General features: G+C 36.0%; 6 protein-coding genes across 8 annotated transcripts; 4 read left to right on the top strand and 2 right to left on the bottom strand.

Moving 5' to 3' along the window:
* Positions 1–660: 660 nt before the first annotated feature.
* Positions 661–3,637, top strand: LOC106372416 (probable indole-3-pyruvate monooxygenase YUCCA4). 2 transcript variants are annotated; one of them, XM_013812624.3, is made up of 5 exons: positions 661–1,645; positions 1,744–1,992; positions 2,215–2,337; positions 2,822–2,966; positions 3,164–3,635. In XM_013812624.3, exons 1-5 carry the CDS (start codon positions 1,019–1,021, stop codon positions 3,253–3,255), a joined length of 1,236 nt encoding a protein of 411 aa, XP_013668078.1. In that variant the 5' UTR covers positions 661–1,018; the 3' UTR covers positions 3,256–3,635. The 2 variants fall into 2 exon arrangements, with proteins under 2 accessions (XP_013668078.1, XP_022549335.1); XM_022693614.2 differs by having other exon boundaries at positions 2,822–3,637.
* Positions 3,638–9,139: 5,502 nt separating this feature from the next.
* Positions 9,140–11,436, bottom strand: LOC106372418 (pentatricopeptide repeat-containing protein At5g11310, mitochondrial-like). The gene is made up of 2 exons (XM_013812626.3): positions 10,684–11,436; positions 9,140–10,611 (listed from the first exon to the last, which is right to left on the bottom strand). The coding sequence occupies exons 1-2, from the start codon at positions 11,228–11,230 to the stop codon at positions 9,368–9,370; spliced, it is 1,791 nt and encodes a 596-aa protein (XP_013668080.1). The 5' UTR covers positions 11,231–11,436; the 3' UTR covers positions 9,140–9,367.
* Positions 11,437–12,701: 1,265 nt separating this feature from the next.
* LOC106370658 (cyclin-A2-2) lies at positions 12,702–16,305 on the top strand. 2 transcript variants are annotated; one of them, XM_013810655.3, is made up of 13 exons: positions 12,719–12,970; positions 13,481–13,649; positions 13,742–13,828; positions 13,931–14,117; positions 14,326–14,447; positions 14,532–14,624; positions 14,738–14,871; positions 15,032–15,107; positions 15,199–15,275; positions 15,365–15,398; positions 15,489–15,638; positions 15,717–15,851; positions 15,959–16,305. In XM_013810655.3, exons 2-13 carry the CDS (start codon positions 13,494–13,496, stop codon positions 16,016–16,018), a joined length of 1,311 nt encoding a protein of 436 aa, XP_013666109.1. In that variant the 5' UTR covers positions 12,719–12,970; positions 13,481–13,493; the 3' UTR covers positions 16,019–16,305. The 2 variants fall into 2 exon arrangements, with proteins under 2 accessions (XP_022549336.1, XP_013666109.1); XM_022693615.2 differs by having other exon boundaries at positions 12,702–12,970; positions 15,365–15,638.
* A 376-nt stretch (positions 16,306–16,681) lies between these two features.
* On the bottom strand, positions 16,682–17,851 carry LOC106372420. Its single transcript, XM_013812628.3, has 3 exons — positions 17,653–17,851; positions 17,221–17,452; positions 16,682–17,142 (listed from the first exon to the last, which is right to left on the bottom strand). Exons 1-3 carry the CDS (start codon positions 17,751–17,753, stop codon positions 16,843–16,845), a joined length of 633 nt encoding a protein of 210 aa, XP_013668082.1. The 5' UTR covers positions 17,754–17,851; the 3' UTR covers positions 16,682–16,842.
* Positions 17,852–17,960: 109 nt separating this feature from the next.
* LOC106372419 (protein OVEREXPRESSOR OF CATIONIC PEROXIDASE 3) lies at positions 17,961–19,484 on the top strand. Its single transcript, XM_013812627.3, has 4 exons — positions 17,961–18,250; positions 18,359–18,730; positions 18,816–19,133; positions 19,227–19,484. The coding sequence occupies exons 1-4, from the start codon at positions 18,002–18,004 to the stop codon at positions 19,353–19,355; spliced, it is 1,068 nt and encodes a 355-aa protein (XP_013668081.1). The 5' UTR covers positions 17,961–18,001; the 3' UTR covers positions 19,356–19,484.
* A 1,973-nt stretch (positions 19,485–21,457) lies between these two features.
* Positions 21,458–22,812, top strand: LOC106372421 (transcription factor HY5). Its single transcript, XM_013812629.2, has 4 exons — positions 21,458–21,732; positions 21,938–22,112; positions 22,211–22,367; positions 22,562–22,812. The coding sequence occupies exons 1-4, from the start codon at positions 21,636–21,638 to the stop codon at positions 22,625–22,627; spliced, it is 495 nt and encodes a 164-aa protein (XP_013668083.1). The 5' UTR covers positions 21,458–21,635; the 3' UTR covers positions 22,628–22,812.
* Positions 22,813–23,700: the final 888 nt, after the last annotated feature.

The following is a 23,700-nucleotide window of genomic DNA, read 5'->3' on the forward strand; positions in this document are numbered from 1 at the left end:
ATACCTAATATAACTAACATATAGTATGATTTATATTTTAAATTTTAGGTACTAATACTATTTTAAATATATTTTTTAATAATATTTTATATATTAGTTATTTTAGGTATTTATAGATAAAAACAGATGTTTTGATAAAAATACTCAAATAACATTATGTATATGATACTCATTCGGTTCTCGGCGCAGGTCGGGTTCGTTTTCGGTTTTTTTGGTTTTTTTTAAATGGTCTCATTCAAATATTTAGACAGGATCCGATCGGATCGGGTACTCTATTTTTTGAGTTGGTTCGGGTATGGATATTACGCCCAATCCTAGTTTACTCGATATTTTATTATAGAAAAACACATTACAATCAAACTCATGTATATTTCAAGTTAATCTGTTTATGAGTATAAATATAGAGGTGAGTTAAAATCTATAAATTTATAATTTGTCAAATTAGTTTTTCAAATATGCATACTATATAGCATATACTTATGTATAGGATAATTTAGCACATTATAACAACGAAAATGCAAACGGATTTTCTTAAATTTCATAGCAGGAAATATAGTCGTTAATGGTAGAAGAAAAAAGTTAATAGTATAAAAAAAAATATATATATATATATATATATGGCAACGTTTTTTACAGTGGTTATATTTTATTTAATACCTGCACCAATTTTCCCCATCTTTGACCTACTCTGCTACCTGCACTTCATTAACACATCAACACCCTCTCCTCTCTCAATACCCAAACAACAAGAAGATTAAAACCCCATAAAACCCATTTACTTATTAGGCATTGAAAAACACACAACAGACACAAATCCTTTCCTTTTCTCTCACGCCTTCTATCTCTCTCTCTATAGCATTTAAACCTCATCTTATAATTTCCAACTTCGTTTCTTGGTTTTGCCCGAGAAACAATCAAGAAAAGACACTAAAACAGAACACTTCTTTAGTTGCATGTGATCGACAGAAAAAATATAAAGACATCTTTCTTTCTTCTTCTTTTTATTGCCTAGTCAAACATGAGCTCTTGTTTAGAAGAAAAGCATAGTAGAATCTTCGTTACCGGTCCAATCATCGTCGGTGCCGGTCCGTCCGGTTTATCCGTAGCGGCTTGTTTATCAAACCGAGGCGTGCCATCGGTTATACTCGAGAGAACCGATTGCTTAGCTTCTTTATGGCAAAAACGTACCTACGACCGTCTTAAGCTCCATCTCCCTAAACACTTCTGCGAGCTTCCTCTTATGAAGTTCCCTAGAAACTTCCCAAGATACCCATCCAAGCAACAATTCATCTCCTACGTTGAGTCTTATGCTGCCCGGTTTAATATCAAACCGGTATTTAACCAAACCGTAGAGAAAGCCGAGTTCGATGTCGCCTCTGGTCTATGGACGGTGAAGACGCAAGACGCTGTGTACTCATCCACATGGCTCGTGGTGGCAACAGGGGAAAACGCTGAACCGGTGATACCGGATATACCCGGTTTGAAGAAGTTTACTGGACCGGTTGTTCACACTAGTGCGTACAAGTCCGGTTCAGAGTTTGCAAACAGGAAGGTTTTGGTGGTTGGTTGTGGAAATTCCGGAATGGAGGTGTGCTTGGATCTTTGTAGATACAATTCTCTGCCTCATATGGTTGTTAGAAACTCTGTAAGTAATTAATTAAACATGCTCGTTATCTAAGCACACGAAGAAAAATGGATTATGGCTGAGCTAATAGGGTTTAATATATTTTTATAATGATGCAGGTACATGTATTACCAAGAGATTTTTTTGGTCTATCGAGTTTTGGAATAGCAATGACACTACTGAAGTGGTTTCCTCTAAAGCTGGTGGACAATTTGCTTCTGCTTCTTGCTTATCTTTCGTTGGGCAATACCGACCGGTTAGGCCTCCGACGACCTAAAACCGGACCTATTGAGCTTAAGAACGTCACAGGAAAAACTCCGGTTCTTGATGTCGGCGCCATATCTTTGATACAATCCGGTCAAATTAGAGTAAGTTCGTTATAATGATTTTATTATTTTAGGTAGTATTATTAACCTTTCTAATGTTAATGGCTCCTTAGCTAAGAAGATTAGAGACATGTTTTAAGCTGGAGAATAGTTTTATTGCATGTGTGTGTTTTTTACTTTCTTTATAAAATATAGCTTATTTTGTACGAGTTTTTGTATTTGTTTTTCTAACTTAAATTATTGGTCTTGTGTATGAACTATTAGGTGATGCAAGCAGTGAAAGAAATAACCAAGAAAGGAGCAAAGTTTGTGAACGGGCAAGAAATGGAGTTCGACTCGATAATTCTAGCGACCGGGTACAAGAGTAATGTCCCCTACTGGCTCAAGGTATTAAAACGCATTTGTTAATCATTCTTCTCATGGCCTCGTCTGCATGTGTCTATATATGTGTGATGATGATGAAAATATGAGAACCAATACGCATGCAATTGAAAAAGAAAATTCGTTTTCAAGAATAACGGTGATGGTCAAATGATAAGGTTATGCATATATTGGTAAGGGTAAAAAGGCTGTAGATAATAATAGTTTTTATTGTTATAATTTAGCAAATCATCCATCGCTTTCTATGATATGGACCCAACACATGCAACAAAGGGAACAACACTCCAAAACTCTTCTTTTCTCCATGCAAAATGGAATAAACCCTTGTTCACTATTTAAAAATCCCCCAAAATTACAACCAAAAAAACGAGAGTAAAAGACAACAAAACTCTTGTTCTTTCCCTTTTTTTCAATCTCTCATCTTCCTGTTTTTGTTTTGTTTATTTATTTTATGAAATTTAAGTAATGTATGTCCTTTGAAATTTTACAGGACAATAGTTTCTTCACAAAGGAAGGGATGCCGAAAACGCCATTTCCAAACGGATGGAAAGGAGAGAATGGGCTTTACACGGTGGGTTTCACGAGAAGAGGGCTCTTGGGAACGGCTTTTGATGCCGTTAAGATCGCGGAGGATATAAGGGCATCTTTATTGGTGGGATGAAGAGAGAGAGGGAGAGAGTCCCTTATTATGCTTTTTTTTTTTTTTTTTTTTTTTTGGTCATTAGAGAGTAAGGGACAGCCCTTAATTAAGGGCTTTTCCCTTCTCTTTCTTCCTCGGTTCCCACCCCCTTCCCCTAAGGGATGCCTTAAGGGACCCCCAATACAGATGCCCTAACTGACCACTGGATGAAAATGAATGGTCCGTTGAGTAGCAGTAATGTTTGTAGTTCCCATATTATTCACTTTGACTTCAATAAATCATAGATTTCTTTTTTCCTTGTACTCCTTTTTCTTAAAATAAAATTGCAATTTTTTATGACACATCTATATTTATTTTCAACGACCATATTTACTGACTTTTTGAATTTTATTCTATAAATAAAAAGCTTTGGACTTTCATAATATGTATTTTGTGCTTCTGTTTTTTTCGGACAACAATGATTCCAAAATAGACTCTATAATATAGTTGTAATATATTCTGATGATATTTTATTTTAGAGTGAAAAATAGAGTGATGAACAAACAAAAAAACAATTTACTCTATATATAGAGTAACTTATTTTTTACTCTATTATAAAATGAAAAATAGAGTATCATTTAAGCATTTTTACACTAAATTCTATTTTATAATGAAAAATAAAATGAAGTTAGAGATGCCTTAGGGCATCTCCAACCCTACTCCATTTTCAACTCCAAACATCATTATGGAGTAAAATCTTCTCCAACCCCACTCCATTTTGGAGTTGAAAATGGAGTAATGGCTAGGGTTACTCCATTTATGGAGTAATCTTACTCATTACTCCATTTTGGAGTTGGACTTTTTTTTTTTATAAAATGGTCCTTTAAATCTTTAATGTTTCTATTTTTTACTTAAATAATATTTAAAATGATACAATAACATGAAAATAGTATATTCCACAAAAGATTATTTAATAATTTTAAATAAATGTATAAAATAACAGAAAACATAAATAATTAAAATAAAAATAAAAATAACATAAAATAAGTAATTTAATAATCTGGAAAATCCATTCCGGATCCGCTAAGGTCGGTGAAATATTGCCCAAACGGAGAAGTCTGAGAAAGAGCTTGTTGATCTTGTGATTCAGCATTTCGCTTTGATATTATTTGTATTTGTCAGACTTCTTTATATTGGTGAAAAACGAGGATTTCCTGGAATGCTTGGCAGTTTAGATTGCATGCACTGGAAGTGGAAGAATTGTCCTACCGGTTGGGCGGGACAATATGCGGGTCGTAGTGGATCACCAACTATAATTCTTGAAGCTGTCGCAGATTATGATCTTTGGATATGGCATGCATATTTCGGAATGCCAGGCACTAATAACGATATCAACGTGTTGGACTCTTCTTATCTTTTTTCCAATCTTGCTCAAGGTATTGCTCCTCCTGCTCATTATTTTATTCAAGACAAAGAATATTATATGGGTTACTATTTAGCGGATGGTATTTATCCAAAATGGTCGACCATAGTACAAACTATTCAAGAGCCAAGGAGTCCTAAAAACAAATATTTTGCAACGCAACAAGAAGCATGCAGGAAAGATGTTGAACGTGCATTTGGAGTTCTACAGTCGCGCTTTGCTATTGTCAAAGGACCTGTTTGTTTTTGGAAAAAAAAATGTGTTACATGACATTATGACTACATGTATAATTTTACATAACATGATAATTGAAGATGAGCGTGAACTTGATGCACCAATTGAACTTGGAAGAGAAGCTCCACCTCCAGATATCGAAATTGCAGAAGATGAAAATGTCCGATTTCAAAATTTTCTTGCTCGATTTAGGAATATCAAAAATAAAGAAGCTCATTTATCAAAAATAAAGAAGCTCATTTTTCATTACGAAATGCATTAGTTGATCATTTGTGGGAAAAATATTCTAATGCTCATTGTTGAACCTATATATATGTTGTCTTTTTTAATGATTTCTTGTACTTTTTAATAATAAATATTTAATTCAAATGATTAATATTTTAATTATTATCGTAAACATAAAATAATTGGGGTTAATTGGTAAATTCTTATAAGTATAAGATTTTATTTGCAATTATTAATAAAATAAAAATGAAATTATTTAAGAAATATTATTTTTGGAGTAGAAAATGGAGTAATACATTTGAGTAAAACCTTACTCCATTTTGGTGTTGCACCATTTTGGAGTAAAAAATGGGGTAATACATTGGAGATGCTCTTAAACAAGCTTTAATTAGTTTGTAAGTCCACAGTCCCATTTAGTTATTTTCTGATGAAAGCAAAACGGCAGAAAGTAAAAAAGATGAAGGGTTGTTACGATATCCGATAGCATTCCGTAGAGTTCAACCGGTCATCGTTGTGATGATAAAGCTGCGATGAGCACTTGAAAATTTGAGCGAAGCCATATATGGTTGATGTTTAGTTCAATTGCATGTAGGAGGGCGTATCTGATTGCAAGGGCTTCTGCCATTGTATGTATGTGCTTCTGTATGAATAGTTAACGACATGAAACACAGTTCTCCATTATTCATTGCTGTGTGCAGTAACCACTATGTTTTGTACTTGAATATTGCATATATAGAGGCCACAAAGATTTACTTTGACTGAAACAATTAAAACATTATGTAACATATTAAATTTTGATATGTCTCAGTCGGATTAACGTCAGAATATATTTTGTTTGCAGCATTTTGGTTAAACAATTGTTAAAACCTGGTAGTTATATGATCAACATTTAAGTTTTGTTTCACTTAAGAAATTGCTTTTGCTTCTTATTTTTTCGTATCATTTGGCTTGGTTTTAATTAACAAAGATTTGAATAAATAAATAAATAAAACTGAACCGAGATGTGTATTACTTCAAAATCATCATCTAAATAGAGTGATCATTGCCATTGATGATGCTATGCTTCCAAATGTGATCCTAAGACCAAAAGCATGGCCCAACTTTAGATATCTGCTCATGAATAGGTTAAAGAGATTGGAATGGTGAGGGTGATGAAAAAAGAGCGAGCAACTAATACAAGGGCTTTCTCATAGCTCAAAGTGTGGTCAAAGGTGATTACTTACAATCATATGTGGCAACAGGTGCCCCACTATGGCTGCGTGAATTATTTGAGAATGAGAAAACCTTTTTCTGTGAGTAGTTGGTATTTAGGAACTTATTTTGGAATGTTTTTTGGCTGTAGATCAATGGTTTGTATAGATTGGTCTTGAAGTGATGGAATTTTTTTGGAGGGCATGTCATCTTGATCTGTTGTGGTTTTTGGGCTTAGTTCTCAGATGGTGGTTTGGTTTGTAACACCGTTCTGACCTTTCATAGGTCTATCAATGAATTTAACAGATGAAAAAGTGTATTACTTCAAGATATACGTAAAATCATACACATCATTTATGATAATTTTGATACTGTCAGTTTTTATAAACTGAAACTATATGTTTATGATTTGGCCATCATTTTGACGTATGGGATAGACTGACTGAGTGATGATAATGACTGTGGATAATTATTACAAAAGGGCATATTTTTTTTTGAATTTTAAGGAATTCAGGGTTTCCCCAAAGGCTTTCTAGACCCAAAGGACTAATCCCCCTCCTGGCGCTGACGAGCTACAAAAGGGCATATTACCTAGTTATTAGTTAATGTTTTATTTTGAAAATGGTCAATATTGTCAGTTAATGTGAATTTACGTTTATTATAAATTTTCAATGTTATCAGCTGTCGTCGGGGACGACAATGATGGAGCTCTGACAGATTTTGGATCATCTCCTACGAGAACTATCAGACAAGATCTTCTCTCGCATTCTTTTATATGCTAACGTCATAAATATTTAGAAAGTATAAGTACGCATGTAAATGCACACGGAGAAGCAACTTGTGTATCTGTGTGCTTCGTAGATTTATAAAGGTACCATACGTCATATCACCAGATGGGTTAAATTTTAGTTAGAAGCAACATTTAATGTGAAAAGATTGATAGGCTTTTGGGGAAAGGTTTTGAAAGCTGTGATGATTATTAAATGATACTCCCTCTGTTCGTAAAAATCTATGTTTAAAAAAAAATTATTTTTAAAAAATACATTTTTTACACTTTTAATACACTAATTAATAAAAAATTGTAATTTTCAAAAAATATAATTTTGTTAATAAATCTTATTAGTTAAAAGTTATTGAAAATATTTAATTAAAAAAACAATGTATTGTAAAATATAATTTTATATGTTTTTTTAATAAGTGTGAAAAAACTATAACATTGATCTTTTAAAAACAAAGGGAGTAAGTTTTAACAAAGTCAAGTATTGGTGTTAATGTTTCGGCTGTTTAAAAAAAATCAGCTGAACTAGAATTACAAAACAAATTTATGGTCGAATATATATTTTATTTGTTTGTGAAATCAGTATTTATTATATAGTCTAAAATATAAAATAAGTAACAGTTTTGTTAAAATATACTACTAACTGTTTTTGTAAAAATATATACTAAATACGATAACTTGATAATAAACCACATTTTTCTTAAAATGTTAACTACATATTAACATATATATAGTTTAGTTACGTACAACATATGTAATTAGTCTGAAACAATTCTACCAATAGCAAATGGACAGGCATTGCATTTACCACTGTAAGTTTTCTGCAATATTAGACACAACGATAAGCAGTTTTTCTAGTAATAGTATCTAATCTTTAACCATTGTATTCAATAATTTTCATGCAATATTGTCGTCTAGGTAGTAACTTAAAGAATTTTCATATTTCCAAATATAATATTTACTCTGGCTGCCGTTTCATCTTTTCTTCTCGTTCACCTCAAATTTAAATAACAAAATTGGGCAGTGAATATAGTGATGATTTGATGATGATAGATGAAATATGATTGAGAAGCTCACTTACAAAACCAAAGCATATGCAGTATTAAAAATTGTTAGAATATTAGGAAGCCAAAGGGTGGGGTCTGAACTGAAGATATCTCAGTGGTACGTTGCTTTAAAGGACAGCTTGACCTTCGCTGACAAATAATATACAACAGTTTTTTTTTTTTAACACAATATAGAACAGTTTCAAAACCTAATAGTAAGAGTTTATGTCATCATCCTCTGTGTTTATTACGTATAGGGTTTGAACCTTTCACTATCCCTACCTCTTTTGATTCCCTCTGTCTTTTTGTTTTTCTTCTTGTTTATTCACCACCCTTCTCAGTTATTTCTTCTGTTTGCATGTAGAATATACGTTTTCCACTTGTATGACAACTCCATGTTAGTGATATATCGCACGTGATCGAATTTTAGCAGGATTCGACAATGCACATATACATTATGTAGAGACAGATGTGGCCCATTCAGTTATTTGCTTTCGGTTGGTTGTTTTTTTGGCTTTTGGTTTATCGAGCTTTGAAACTCTTGACCAAGATTTGATGGTTTGGGCCAAATCACGTTTTCTGTTTGAATTTAGTTCAGATTTCGATAAAACAAAAAATAATGATCTAACTTTTAGGTATATCTACTACTCTATTTCCTCAGAACATCTCCAATAGCACACTATAATTTTCTTTATATTTCACTTTAAAATAGAGTAATTCTATTATAAAATTGAATTTGTTTTAAAGGTTCACTCTATAATAGAGTTATTCTATAATATAGTGAAATATAGAGTAATCTTGTTTTTTTTACTCCAAATATAGAGTGAAAAACAAGAATACTCTATATTTCACTATATTATATAGTAACTCTGTTATAAAGTGAATCATTGGAGCAAATCCAACTCTATAATAGAGTTACTTTATTTTATAGTAAAATATAGAGAAAATTATAGTGTGCCGTTGGAAATGATCTCAGTGTATACATTCTAAGGATACCTATGATCACTAAAAGATCTTGATTAAATTGAACTTTTAGAAGAATATTAATCTTTTTTGTGAATCAATTAACTAGTGCTAATAAGACATTTGAGAAAACATTTTAAAACTAGCAAATGATTTCGAAATGTTCATTCCTCTAATATTTATTTCTTGTATATCTATTCTAAGCATACAAATAATCACTAATTTTGAGTTCTTTTTAAAGTCTTGTTTTAATTGCATAGTAACAATTTTAAAATGGTGATAAAATAATGTAACGTTGTTGGAAATCCGAAAACTATCAGTTGGTTGGGTAAAAAGTAAAACTATCCACTTCACTCGGGCTAGTACTAGGAGAAAATGTCCCTACCGTTCGTTACTCAGTCTCAGTATGCGTCTCATGTTACAACTCAAGATGGTTCGGTGGTTTGGGTTACAATACATGAAAAGGTAGTCTTAAAGCTCCATTCCAAATGCAAGTGGAACCCAAAAGTCCAAATGGCCCAGCTCAAGCCCGTTATAAGCTCATTTTTAACAACTGTTTATGACAAAGGACTTGAAGGCTCGTCTGGTACTCTCACTGCATCTCCATCATCTACAACCTTCTCGTCTTTTGAAACAACTGTTTTGAGAGATCCACGCATCTTCACAAGCTTCCTCGGGTTTCTACAACCCTTCAACACATCAGACATCGCTTCTGCTCTATGCAATATAGACTTCCTTCTATCTCCTCTACCAGGCGGCGCATCCACCACTTCTCTGTACGTATTCGGTAGTTTCTCCGAATGAGGAAGAGACGACATCACACTCGCTAATCTCTTCGCCATCTCTATCATCCCTTTCGTTCTCAAACCGTTATCAATCATCTTGAATGTAATATACTGCGGAATAATCCCTCTCCTCACAACCTTCTCAAACTCCTCGTACGCTTCTTCAAACATATCCAGCCTACAGAGCAAATGAATCATCATCGTGGTTGTTAACAAGTCGGGATCGATTCCTCTGTTCTTCATCTCCTTGTCCACTTGCATCGCCAAGCTCAGCTTCCCATCCTCGCAGAGCATTTTCATGATCAAATGGTACGTAAACCGATCCGGACTATGTCCAGCCTCAATCAGCTTGAAGTACAAGTTCATCCCTTCTTCAGTTTTATTATGCTTAGAGAAATACTTAAAGAAATGGTTGTAAGTAGTCGGAGTAGGATCAACCCCTCGGTTCATCATCATCTTAAGTATCTTGCTAGCACCTAACAAATCTCCAGCCTTGCAAAAATTCTTAACTAGCGAGTTATAAGTCACTATAGTAGGACCCGATACGCAAACAAAGAACCTCTCCATCATCCCTAAAGCTTCTTGTAACCACCCAGCTTCTCCTAAACCGTCGATAATCGGATTAAACACCATATAACTCATCTCCATTTCCTCCATCTTCATCTCTTCAAGAACCTCCAAAGCAACCTCGACGCGTCGCATCCTGCAGTACCCTTCAATGAGGGTACCGTAGGTGACAACGGTCGGCTTCACATTCATCTCCTTCATCTCTCCCCATAGATTCTCCGCTTGCTTAAGCTTTCTCGCACGGAACCATCCGTTTAATAAAATGTTGAAGATCCGAACAGAGGGAATCCAATTCGAATCCATCCTTCGTCTCCTCTCCATGTACATTGAAGCTTCCGTGACGTTTCCTTCTTTACAAAGAGCATCTAACAAAACCTCGAGAAGCTTACGCTCTATATCATAATAGCTTGTAGAGTATTCAAAAGCCTTTATAGCTTGCTGCACCATTCCTATAAGATAAAAGCTCTAATCAAGAGATTCTAATTCAAATGTTCGTCAATTTTTTTTTTACTGAAGCTTACCAGCACGAGCATACCGTCTGATCAAAACGGTGAACGTATCTGCTGTAACTAACTCTGATCCTTTATCGCTTCTCGCTCGATCGAAGATCAACGACCACGCGCTCTCGAAGTCACGTGCTTTGCACATGGCGTTGATAACGGAATTGAACAGTGGAGGAGATAGTGTAAACCCGGGCCTCGTATCGGCCCATTTGAACACTGAGTGGATCAGCATCGGCGAGGAGCTTAACCGATCGAAGAGCGCTTGAACCAGCTGATAGCTCGGTTCGATTCCGGTTTCGTTTAGAGCTGACTCGAGGCTCGAACCGGGGATTACGTTATGGTTTTCGAGGAGTTTCGATATGGTGGCGAGATCGGTCTGTGAGAAATCAGGGACGGTGAGCTGATGACGTGTTGAATCGGGTGAGGCGGGTGGTTGTTGTAACCGTTGGATGGGAATACGCGGGGATGAACGGCGAGATGATGAGAATTTGTGAAGGAGGAAGTGGGGGTGAGAGTTAGGGTTTAAGGGGAGGATACGGCGGAAGGAGGTGAACAGAGAGTTCATTTTTCTAACCGCCGTTGAAAGTGGCCGCCGATGCGAATAAGTCACTTTGGCGCGTCCGACTTCATTTGGGCTTATGTCCAGTTATTTGATATATCCATTAATGGACTTTTAGGCTCGGCTCAAAAGGTCAATTGGCCCAAACCTTTTTTTTTGGTTTTGGAATAAAACATTTACCGGTATTTGATAGATTTATTTCTAATTATAATGTATTTGTTAGTAATATTATTTTACATAATTAACTTTTTGTGTCATAAATTTTTTTTATTATATTATTTATAAACACAATATTTTTTTTGTTTTAGAATATATATATTAGAACGGAATATGTAACCGTTATTTATATTAACGATGTTAAACCTCGATAATATATATGTCAGTTATAACGACAAAATAAATATACTTAATTCAATGTTGTTGAATTGGTAAAACGTTTGTTGACTAATTATAATTTAAAATTTTATATATGTCAATAAACTCTTGAAATAATTGTAGTATTTAATCTTTCAAACAATTTTTTTGTAGTATTTATTGTTTTCCTCCAATTGTTTTTCAAAGTTACTTATTTTGTTGCAATACAAAATGATATAATGTATAGATAGTATTGACCAGAATAGTTGGCTCATTGGTGGGATACTGGGTTTTGCGAGATTGACAACATTTCTAACTTGCTCAGGAGTCATGGACTGTCTACATGCATAGTCAATACGGCAGTGATATACTGATGTTCAGTGGCGGAGCTAGACGAAAGTTTTATCAGGGGCAATGTAAAATTTATCTTCAGTTTATAAGGGGCAGTATAAAAAAATTCACCATTATAATCATATATTCTCAAATAAACAATGAAAAAAAAATATTTCAGTATTTTATAGGGGGCAGCTGCCCCCTTACCCCTTACTTCCCTTCACCAGTGCTGATGTTATACATGCAAACAACATTAGTGTCATGTGTGAGAGTAATCTTTTTTTTTTTAAATCGGAATAATTTTATTCAACTCCAAAATAGAAATTCAGATTCATTTATAAGCTCGATTGGAATAAAATAACTCAAGTAAAAAAATTAGAACCTAGCTTCGCTTACCCATTAAACCAACCATTAAATCTAACATATTCCGCTAGTTTGTTTTCAAAATGCGTGAGCCTAATCTGTATCGCATATTTCTATAATTCACAATCAAAATGTAAAGTTACAGTCTGTATGTGAGGTGCATGCATTCTCTTTCGTTCATTCAACCGAGAATTTCCAGCCGACTGGGTTTATTACCATCCATTTATTTTAAGGAAAATAAAAAAAAATACTGCAAAATTAAATAAAAATACAGATTGCACTATTCCACGTATAGTAACAAAGACCAAGCTATAGAAAACATATGTGGCAATATAATACCAAATCAGAAAAATATCTTTACCAAAAAAGCAAAGGAATATATAAAAATCTCCTTTTGTCAAAGCAGAAAGTTTATTTTATTTTTATTATAATTTTATTGAGTTGAGAAAAATAGAGTAATAAATTGTTTTAATCCGAGATAATTGTGAAATTTGAAACAGTGCCTTTCACTGAGTCTCGCTTCCCCGCTCCTCACCGCTCTTCCCCACCTACACCTATAATATAACACTCTCTCTCTCTCTCTACTGTCTCCCAATTTCATCGCTTACTCTCTCTCTCTGGAGCGTTCTCTATTTACAGTGAGCTTCTCTAGACCGCGATCGCCGGAAAAATCATAATCCGATTACCTGAGCTTAGGTATCATCATCATCATCACGTCTCGTCTGCACACCATTTTTTCTCGATTTTTTCTGAGTTTTTTTTTTTTTTTTTTGCGAAATCTTAGCTTGTTTCTCTTCGTTTCAATCGGTTATCGTTTGGGCTTTAGACTGCTCGATCTTCCCGGCGAATGCTTTTTTGTTTGTTTGTTTGCCTTTGATTGAGATGATTCCTCTTTGTTCTCTCCGCTTGTATTAGCTTCTGAAATTATTGAGATGATTCGTGAATTAAGATTTTTCCGAAACGTGCATGTACTCTCTATCACTCATCCTGTGTTCGAGGTGATCGTTGTTTTTTAATGATTAGATTTGAAAAATTAGATTCTCTAATGATGAATAATGTGATTAGCTGGGTTGCTTCCTTTAGCTGACATCACCTCAGTAATCAGAATCGTGTGAAAAATTGAGAGATCTGTGGCACAATGTGATTATTATATGCTGCATTTGAACACTGGTTATACAGTGACTGTAACCTCTTTGATCTGCACAGGCTCGGCTAAATTATGGACTGTTCTTCTTCGATGCATCCAAATGCAAACAAAGAGAACGTCTCTACTTCAGATGTTCAGGGAGGTTTTGGCCGCATAACGAGATCACGAGCTAAGAAGGCCTTGGGAGGAGGAGTATCTATACCTCCAACAAAGCCCTCTTTTAAACAGGTATTGAAACATTGTTCTTATAAAATGTCATAAACGAATTTCCGCAGATGTTTTGAAAAATCTCTAATCTTTATTTGATTTTTTTTTATCAGCAAAAGAAGCGTTCGGTACTTCAGGATGTGAGTAATACCTCTGCAGGACATATATATTCTGACCTTCTCAAAGGAGGGAACATCAAGGTAAAGCTTTCAGATGATATATTTGTTGTTATATAAATCTTATGTTGGTTATAGCCTTCAAGCTTCTCCTTTGAGCTTCATATTATCGAGATCACGTTGCAGGTTACCAGAAAAAGTCTAAAACAGTGTAAAAAGGCAGCAAAGGGAGGTGCTGATGTTGCCATGGAGATTCTGGATGATATGCATACTGAAAAATCGAAACTAGCTGAAGATTTGTCCAAGATCAGGATGGCTGAATCCCTAAATGCTTCTCTTTCCATCTCTAAAGATGAAGAAATTACTGAGCAACGTAAGAACTGTATTTGTTAATCCAAGGGTCTTGTTGATTCCTCGTTAACTCTTGCTCAAGCATTGGACTCCAAGATGCTAATTTTTTTTAGTAGCAGTTCCTATTAAATTGTGCTGTTAATTAAAAGGACTGAAACAAGTGAAGTCTATACCAAAATGTTTGTTTCTCAAACTGACTCAAGGTATGTGTCTTTTGTTGGCTTGTGCAGAGGAAGACGGATCTGGTGCAATGGATTTTTGTCAAGTTGTAGATATCGATACCAATGATAAAGATCCTCAGTGTTGCAGCTTGTATGCTGCTGATATATACGACAACATAAATGTTGCAGAGGTTTTTAGTTACACGATCCCAAGTGCTTACATCTTTCCACAATTAATTTAAGGATTTTTGGAGTTCTAACCTTCTTTTCTGCAGCTTCAACCGCGACCCTTGGCTAATTATATGGAGCTTGTGCAGCGAGATATCGACCCATCCATGAGAAGGATTCTGATTGACTGGCTTGTAGAGGTTAGTTCCCCTCTGATTGACATAGCATTCCTTACAAAAAAAATTTGAGCACAAACTGAGGATATTGTTTCAAGCATTTTGAGTAACATTCTTCACTGCGTGTACTTCTCCAGGTTTCTGAAGACTACAATCTGGTTCCAGATACGCTTTACCTTACTGTGAATCTTATTGATCGGTTTTTATCCAACAGTTGCATTGAAAGGCATAGACTCCAGCTCCTTGGTGCCACTTGCATGCTTATAGCTTCGTAAGTCCCTACTTTGTTGTTTTTTCGTGTATGTCAATTTAGCACGATTCTATTGAATACCATTTCCATCCAAAGGAGAGGGCGAAAGCTAAATATGTATATATGTTAAAGTAGAGAAACACTAATACTTTCTCTTTGTACTTTTTGTTGACCCGTGAAGAAAATACGAAGAGCTTTGCGCACCACCGGTGGAGGAGTTTTGCGATATTACGGCCAATACATACACGAGACCGGAAGTAATTACCGTTCAAATTACGCATATCTTGGTGTCTTCGCTGTGTGTAGATTCTTGATAAAGAAATAAACAAATTATAAACTGTGTTTCAGGTGCTGAGCATGGAGATTCAAGTTCTAAATTTCGTGCAATTTAAATTATCTGTTCCTACCACCAAAACCTTTCTGAGGTAAACACTAATGGCAGAACTATATGCATCACCACATCTTCCTAACAGTTTTGACTCATTTTTCAACTTATCTTGACAATGTTTTTCAGGCGGTTTCTTAGAGCAGCTCAAGCTTCTTACAAGGTATTGAACAATGATCCATTCGCCATCAATCCTCACACCACTATAGAGACTTGGAATCTGATTTTGCTTCTTTTTTCACAATTTATGCAGTCGCCTCTGATTGAAATGGAGTTTTTAGCAAACTATCTTGCCGAGCTGACACTCATGGAATATAATTTCCTAAGGTTCCTGCCATCACTAGTTGCTGCGTCAGCTGTTTTCCTAGCCAGATGGACCCTCGACCAAACTGAAGATCCTTGGGTCAGTCATTTTTCTTGAATCTTACAATATTTTTTTCTTTATTAATGTTTGCTGACAAAAGAATGATATTGGTTACAGAATCCTACTCTGCAGCACTACACAAGATACGAGGTAGACGAGCTGAAAACCGCAGTACTCGCAATGGAGGAACTGCAGCTCAACACCAGTGGATGTACCCTCACTACAACCCGTGAAAAATACAACCAACCAAAGGTACGTCCCTATACAAAACACCCTTTTAAGTCACGGATTGTTGAAAAAGAGGTGAAGGAAATGCAATGGTGATTGAACCAGTTCTACTTCTACATGACTTTGAATAGTTTAAGAGCGTGGCGAAGATGACATCTCCCAAACGAGTCTCACCACTTTTCTCAGGATGAGATTAAAGCAATAACGAAGGCCGGTGGTGATCAATCCCTAGTTTCAGACATTGGATTTAGTGGTCTCTTCCTTTGACCATTGATTTCCCAGTGTTTGTTTCTGCTCAAGTTTTGTCTGTCTGTTTCTATGTAGCTATTGTGTGGCGCTAGTGATTTATAAGACTATTTAAGGAATTTTGTTATCTCATTTCTACACCTATTCACCACCTTGCAAGATTATGTACTTAAGAGCTCTTGTAAAACGAATAGTGACAAAAGTTATAATAATATATATGATTCATGTTTCATGGCTGTAGATTGTTGTGTTCTTTATTCAAATTTCACAATGCTATATGGAACGTTTAGATTTGTCTAAGTTTTCGTTAGCAAAGTGATGACCCCTTAGATGCAGAGTTGTGGAATAGATGTAGCCAGAACAGAAGGAACTGACCAAGAATTGTAGAACAGTACCTTCTGCTTGTTCGATTATCACATCAATGACCAGTACTAGCTTCCCAATACCCAGTCAACCTAACCCCAACTAAACCCCCATCAGTTTCATGGTTGAGCTACGCAGCTACACTACTTATAGTATCGACTAGATAAACAAGAAACCTTTAACAAAAAAAATCATATTCTACTCCGTCTCATGAACGATTGGTATAGCCTTTGAAAAAAACAAAATAAAATAAAACTAGGATTTGAATTGCGGAAACTGAGTAGAGTACACAAAAGAAACAACTCACAAAACTCAGGATACATGAGTGCTAATAACACGGTAAAGAGTGTGACAGTAACATTCTCCTATCACGGTATTTTGCAGGGAAGACAGGACAACAAAAAACTCACTTGAGCTTGGATTTTGAAGAGCTCATGAGAGGTTTAGCAATGGGACGAGCAGGAGCAGCAGCCCTCGTGGCTTTCTTCAAGTTATAATTTATCATAGAGAAAGCGCAGATCACCGCAATCACCATCGTTGGGTACACATACACGGTTTTGCTCGGATCGGTATTCGCTGGCTTCTTCAAGATCCCTTCTTTGACAAGACCCCAAACTAGCAGCAACGATCCAAACATGCCCATCCTACCAGGCTTTAGCAACCCGATAAAGGCCCCGGCTACAGAGAAGTAGCTCCCTGCAAGAACCTGGCCAAAAATAATCCTCTTAGTAACGCAAAAAACAAATTATATAATGCTTATAGAATGAACCGAACCGAACCGAACCTCAAGGCGCTGAAGATCGGGAACTGCAGATGCTTCTTTGACATTGGTGAGATTGTAAAGATCTAACACATTCTCCCACTTTGGAAACGTCATGTTGGTGGCGAGACCATGGACAATAGCACCAGGGTATAAGAGACCCTTTATGACCGGAACAGGAAAGATCTCACTAGAAATCAACTGAGACGATGTCACATGGATCGGTGACATACACATTCCAGATCTACATGGTACCCTGTTTTCACAAGTCAGATTGAAACCAAGTAATGAATGAATGATCCAAGAGTTCTAAATCTACTGATCAAAAGTTCAATTCTTTCGATTTTACTATTGATTTAAATCGATTTAGCTAGCTTAATCTAGAGATCCAGAAGCTTATACATGCCAACAAGGAACTAGATCAAATTCGGAAACTTGGAGAGTGAATCAATTTACCTGAAGAGAGGGATCTGGAGGATGATCAAGAGGAAGTAAACCCATGAAGCTATCGACGAAAAGTTCTTAATCCATCCCTTTGATTGCGCTGGATTCGCCATTATCAATCCCGGGACGAAAACAATCTAGAGAGTTTCTTCGTAGAGAGAGAAAGACAGAGTGGACCCGTTGAAACTAGACGATAACGACGAAGCATAAAAACAAACGACCTTATAAACGGCACGCGTTGCTATACTGTAAACACCAAACACCATGAGTTTTGTTTATTATCTTTAATGTAGAAGCGACGTCGTTTCGGTTCATATGAAAACTGCTTACTTCCCTTCTGCTGAAAACAGCAAACAGTTTGATGATAATAAAAGCTATGGCGGTTGCCTTATCTTCTCCTCCCGGCGTCGCCTTTCGTTCTCCGGCGTTATCTTCTTCACCAAGTCTTTCCGCCGCCACTAGAGTTCTCTTTCCGAATCAGAGCGCTAGTCCTTTTCTCCTATCTCTTCCGACTCATCGTGCTTCTCGCTCTGTACTTGTTTTTGGTCGTGGGAAGAACCGAAAGGGATTCGTTTCCTCGTCTTCTTCGTCTCCAAAGAAGAACAAAAAGGTAAGAAGATGACTCAGTTCATGCTCATTCGCTTGTATCTCGTGGAAAGGTGAGAACTTTCGCAGTTACTTTGATTTAAAAGTTTCAACCTTTTGATTTTTTTGGCAGAAAGGTTTTGGGAGAGATGATAATGGAGGAGGTGAGGCGGAGGCGGAGGAGGATGATCCATTTGAGGCACTGTTTAATCTACTGGAAGAAGATTTGAACAATGATAAATCGATAGATGATGAGGAGATAAGCGAGGAAGACTTAGATAGACTAGCAGCAGAGTTAGCTGAAGTATTGGGTGGTGGTGACGATGTTGATGGTATTGACTTGTTTGGTTCGGTTACTAGTGATGTTGCTGATGATGATGATGAAGAGGATGATGATGATGATGATGATGACAGCGAAGAAGAAGATGAAAGACCGGTGAAGCTTAAGAATTGGCAGCTTAGAAGACTGGCTTATGCGTTGAAAGCTGGGAGACGTAAGACTAGTGTAAGTTCCTTTGCTTACCATAAAGTTCAGTGTTGTTGGAATCGTACTTTAGCATAGTTCCTCTTGTTGTGTTGTGGTTCTGCAGATAAAGAATCTAGCAGCTGAGCTTTGTCTTGAGAGGGCTTACGTTCTTGAACTGCTACGTGACCCGCCTCCGAAGCTTCTAATGCTAAGTGCTACATTGCCAGATGAGAAACCGCCAGTAGCAGCACCTGAAAACTCATCACCACCTGATCCGATGGAATCATCAGCAGCTGAAGATGCTGTAGAGGTCGAACCAGTGGAAAAGGTAAAAGATGAAGCGGTCCATGTGATGCAACAGAGATGGTCTGCTCAGAAGAGAGTGAAGAAAGCTCACATTGAAACATTAGAAAAGGTTTACAGAAGATCTAAACGACCCACTGTAAGGAATTTTGCTATTCCTTTTACATTGAGATCAATTATATAGAACTTGAATGTTTTCATCTCACATAGCTTTATGAATGTGTTGCATTAGAATGCTGTGGTTAGTAGCATTGTTCAAGTGACCAATCTTCCAAGGAGGCGTGTTTTAAAGTGGTTTGAAGATAGAAGAGCAGAGGATGGAGTTCCAGAGAAGCGTGCTCCCTATCAAGCTCCGGTTTAGTTTGATGTTTCATATTCGAAAATATAATGAGCTCCCGGTTCGGTTTGGTTTTGTTTCCTTCCTTTTTCAAAATTAAATAAATGTATTTGACATTAGTACTGAATCAACAATTATTTTTATTTTAATATATTTCACAGAAATGTCAAAAAAATAATATATCAATCGGTTACAACTTGCAATACAATTTGGTTGATAAAATTTGAGAAGCTTACATTGAAGGACACATTATGAGTTTTGTTTTCACTAGAAGACACATTGTAAATATGAGACACTTTGTTGTGACAGATATATAAATCTGGACGAAAATAACCTTCCACTTGTGTAAGTAAGAGAATGTTGCTTTTAAGCATGTAACCGTAAGGAACCAAATTCTTTTTTGGTTGCAATAAATGAAAAAGTTTTGAAAACAAAGGTAGGTTTCGGAGATTGTTTTCGAGACGTTGGATTAACTTTTAATAAGAAGATCTAATGGTTGAGAAACTTTCATCCTTAATGGCTGAGAAACTCTCATCCTTCGATATACAAAATTTGATTTTTACTTTTAAATACTTCTTATTGTAGTTTTGATTTTTAATTTTCATATGTAAACTAACCGAGAACTATCATCATAATATAATTTCATATGCTAATTTCTTATTGTCACGGCAAAATATCACTCATGATATCCACAGATCTGTTGTTCACGTATCTCATGTCCACCACTATCCTATCCACCGAATTTCTTGTCCAAGAAACTCATGTCCATCCATCTTCTACACATCGAAACTCATGTTGTTGTTTGCTATCCACAGAGCTGTTGTCCACGTATCTCACGTCCACGACTATCATATCCACCGATCTCCTATCCATCCATCTTCATACACATCAAAACTCATCTTCTACCAGTCTCCAATCCATGCAACTCCCCTTAACTCATGTTGTTGTTTGCTATCCACAGAGTTGTTGTCCACGTATCTCATGTCCATGACTATCATATTCACTGATCTCATGTCCACGAAACTCTTGTCCATCCATCTTCATACACATCAAAACTCATCTTCTACCAGTCTCCAATCCATGCAACTCCCCTTAACTCATGTTGTTGTTTGCTATCCACAGAGCTGTTGTCCACGTATCTCATGTCTACGACTATCATATCCACCGATCTCCTGTCCACAAAACTCTTGTCCATCCATCTTCATACACATCGAAACTCATCTTCTACCAGTCTCCAATCCATGCAACTCCCCTTCACCAATCTCTCATCCACCAAATGCCCATCCACAAGACCACAAGACGTCTCCAAATACATAGAAACTCATCTTCTACCAGTCTCCTATCTGTTGCGAAAAGCTTCCCGCTCTCGGGAAGGCGGAGGTCTTTTCCATTCTCTGCAAAATCATTAAAAAAAAAGACTGCGATTTTTGTTTTAGGCAGATAAGAAAAATTGGACTTATGTAATTGTTTGTGAAATCAAAAACTAACATTCCCTGCTGGAGATTGAAACCGAAGCAAAGCGGCGGAATCGAACACATGTTGCAACCGATGAATCGGATTCTTGATTAGAGAAGGTTAGGCGATCCAAATTTGGATCGAGAAAGTGGAAACAGAGAGAAAGAGATTAGGATTTTGTTCGTGAGAGGTTACTTTATTTTAGGAAAAAGGAAATTAAATTAATTGTTTTTAAAATAATCTGTTTGTTCTAGTTAGAAAATTCAATGAAACCCACTTTCACATAGTTGAGGGCTAGATTGGACAATTCAACAAGAGAAAGTGCTCTATAAGTCTAATGTGTCTTTATGGGTAATTGGAAACTTGGAATGTGTCTTCTAGTGTAATTTTTTCATAAAATTTGGCCCATTAAGTACATCAAAAATTAATTTTCATATTCTGAAAACATTGTCATAGTTGTGGGCCACGTGGCAAAACGAAAGAAATACGGCTAAACTCTCTTGTCAAAAGGACAGACATCTGGGCCCACTCTATATACACTTTCCATTAATCACCGTAAGATGCTGGAAAAATCTACGGCTCATATCTGCCCACGTTCCCATCTCATGTGCCTTTGGATCCTCGTATTTCCTCAAGGCTCATGCTCCTCCACGATTCAATCTCCATATCCGTCAGATTCTCTATCAATCCGACGGCTGTGACCACAGTAATCTATTCCTTCCCGACAAGACTCGCAACTAGATTTCTTCCCAGTTCTGTAAAGTCCCGCTCTTTTCATCATCTCTATCTTCATCACCAGCTTCTGTAAATCCCATACTCTTATCTATCCTCAAAAGGAGATTCAAAAAAATGCAGGAGCAAACGACAAGCTCTTTACCTGCAAGCTCTCTACCGTCAAGCAGCGAGAGATCCTCAAGCTCTGCTCCTCATTTGGAGATCAAAGAAGGTTTAAAAAAAATATTATCAATTGATTTTTTTTTTTTTACTTCTCACACGCTTTGATCTTATCGATTTTTAGCCTCATGCATTTAATATTAAGTCAATCATCATCATTGGTTTTATCAATTGAGTCAGCAGATCTTTAGAAAGATCCGTAATCTTCAATCTCGTTTTTAAAAGTCTTTTCTTTTTGTTTTTTTTTTTTTCGTCAGGAATTGAAAGCGATGAGGAGATACGGCGAGTTCCGGAGTTTGGAGGAGAAGCTACCGGAAAGGAAATCTCTGGTTCGGGAACCGGTCAGGACCAGACACAAGCAACGGTCGGAGGAGAGAGTCAAAGGAAGAGAGGGAGGACTCCGGCTGAGAAAGAGACCAAGCGGCTTAAGAGGTTTTTTTTTTTTTTTTTTTTTACCATTTACCGGTTAGAAGGTAGGTAATTCGGGTAAATAAAAGGTTGCGTGATGGTAATTGTGTGTAAATAAAAAGGTTGTTGAGGAACAGAGTTTCAGCACAGCAAGCAAGAGAGAGGAAGAAAGCTTACTTGGGTGAGTTGGAAAATAGAGTGAAAGACTTGGAGAATAGAAACTCTGAACTTGAAGAGAGACTCTCTACTTTGCAGAACGAGAACCAGATGCTTAGACAGGTAAACCATTAAAGATTAATTCAAAAATGTATGTAGATTTTCTTCAGTGGTTCTTGGAATAGCTCATTCATAGTGATCTATATGGATGATTCTTAGTTATGCGAAGTTCGAGTCTTTGTAGTTGTATAATAATAATAATAATATTTTTTTATGTGTGCTGTAACAAGTTTTGGGTTGTTTTTGGGTGCATGCAGATTCTGAAGAACACAACAGGAAACAAGAGAGGAGGCGGTGGTTCTAACGCTGATGCGAGCCTCTGACCTCTTTGTTCTTATGGTATTTATGTTGATAAAATTTTACAGAGAATTGTACTAATAAATATTTACATTTGCATGGTATGTGTCTGTGACTTGAAACTCTTGTAGTTGTCTTTAGATTTTCTTAATTCGTTTTTCTTTGTTTGTCTGATAGATTTGCTTAATTAAAAAAAATTAATTTTGTTGAATGATATACAGCCATCCACAATTTCCTATAGTTTCTCTTATTCTCACCATTAAAGTGATCGCTGCAAAAAAAAAATTCAGACATTCCTTTTATAATTATGATCGCTGCCGTCCGCAGCGTTCACGGGAAGAACACGAAGGTGTCTCGTTTTATTTCTCTTTGGATTTGATGTTTAACTTTTAAGGTTTGTTTATCTTTTGTCTACTTTAAAGTTAGATTTGATTTATAGAAATTGCTTGTGTTTTTTCCGTTGCTGCTTCCTTTATAGTCTTTAGAGTTAGATTTGCCACAAGCGGTTTCATGGGAAACATCGTACACCTAATAACGCGTATAAAGTTGCATGAAGGGCCGTAATTGGTCCTACATAGGGATGTTGTCATGGGCAAAAAAACCCGGCCCGGCCCGAACCCAAACTAAACCCGCCCAGAAAATACCCTAAACTATAAAACCCGAAAAAAACCCGGTACTATTAGGGTAACTCGCGAAAAACCCTAGAACTTTAGGGTTACCCACGGGTACCCGAAAAAACTCTTTTTTGAGTTTTGTGGTTTTTTAGTTAAAGTTTTATAGTTTTAACTTAAATTTATATGTATTGAATATTTAATTTTAATCATGTTTTGTATTAAATTTGATTAATTTTCAATTATCAAATTTATTTTCTGTATAAAGTAACAAATAAAATTTTCATCATTCATAATTTTCAATTTGCAAATTTATACTATATCCATAATGTAAGTAAATAAATAAGTTATAGAGAGTGCAAAATTTAATAGTGGGCATTGTATGTTTTGATTTATACATCTAATTTTTGATTTCAATCATTTAAATCCTTAAAAATTAGGGTAAAAGTCGTCCTTTCAATTATATATATATATTTTTTTAAACCCAT

The sequence above is a fragment of the Brassica napus genome, chromosome A10, assembly GCF_020379485.1.
Source record: "Brassica napus cultivar Da-Ae chromosome A10, Da-Ae, whole genome shotgun sequence".
Taxonomy (NCBI): Eukaryota; Viridiplantae; Streptophyta; class Magnoliopsida; order Brassicales; family Brassicaceae; genus Brassica; species Brassica napus.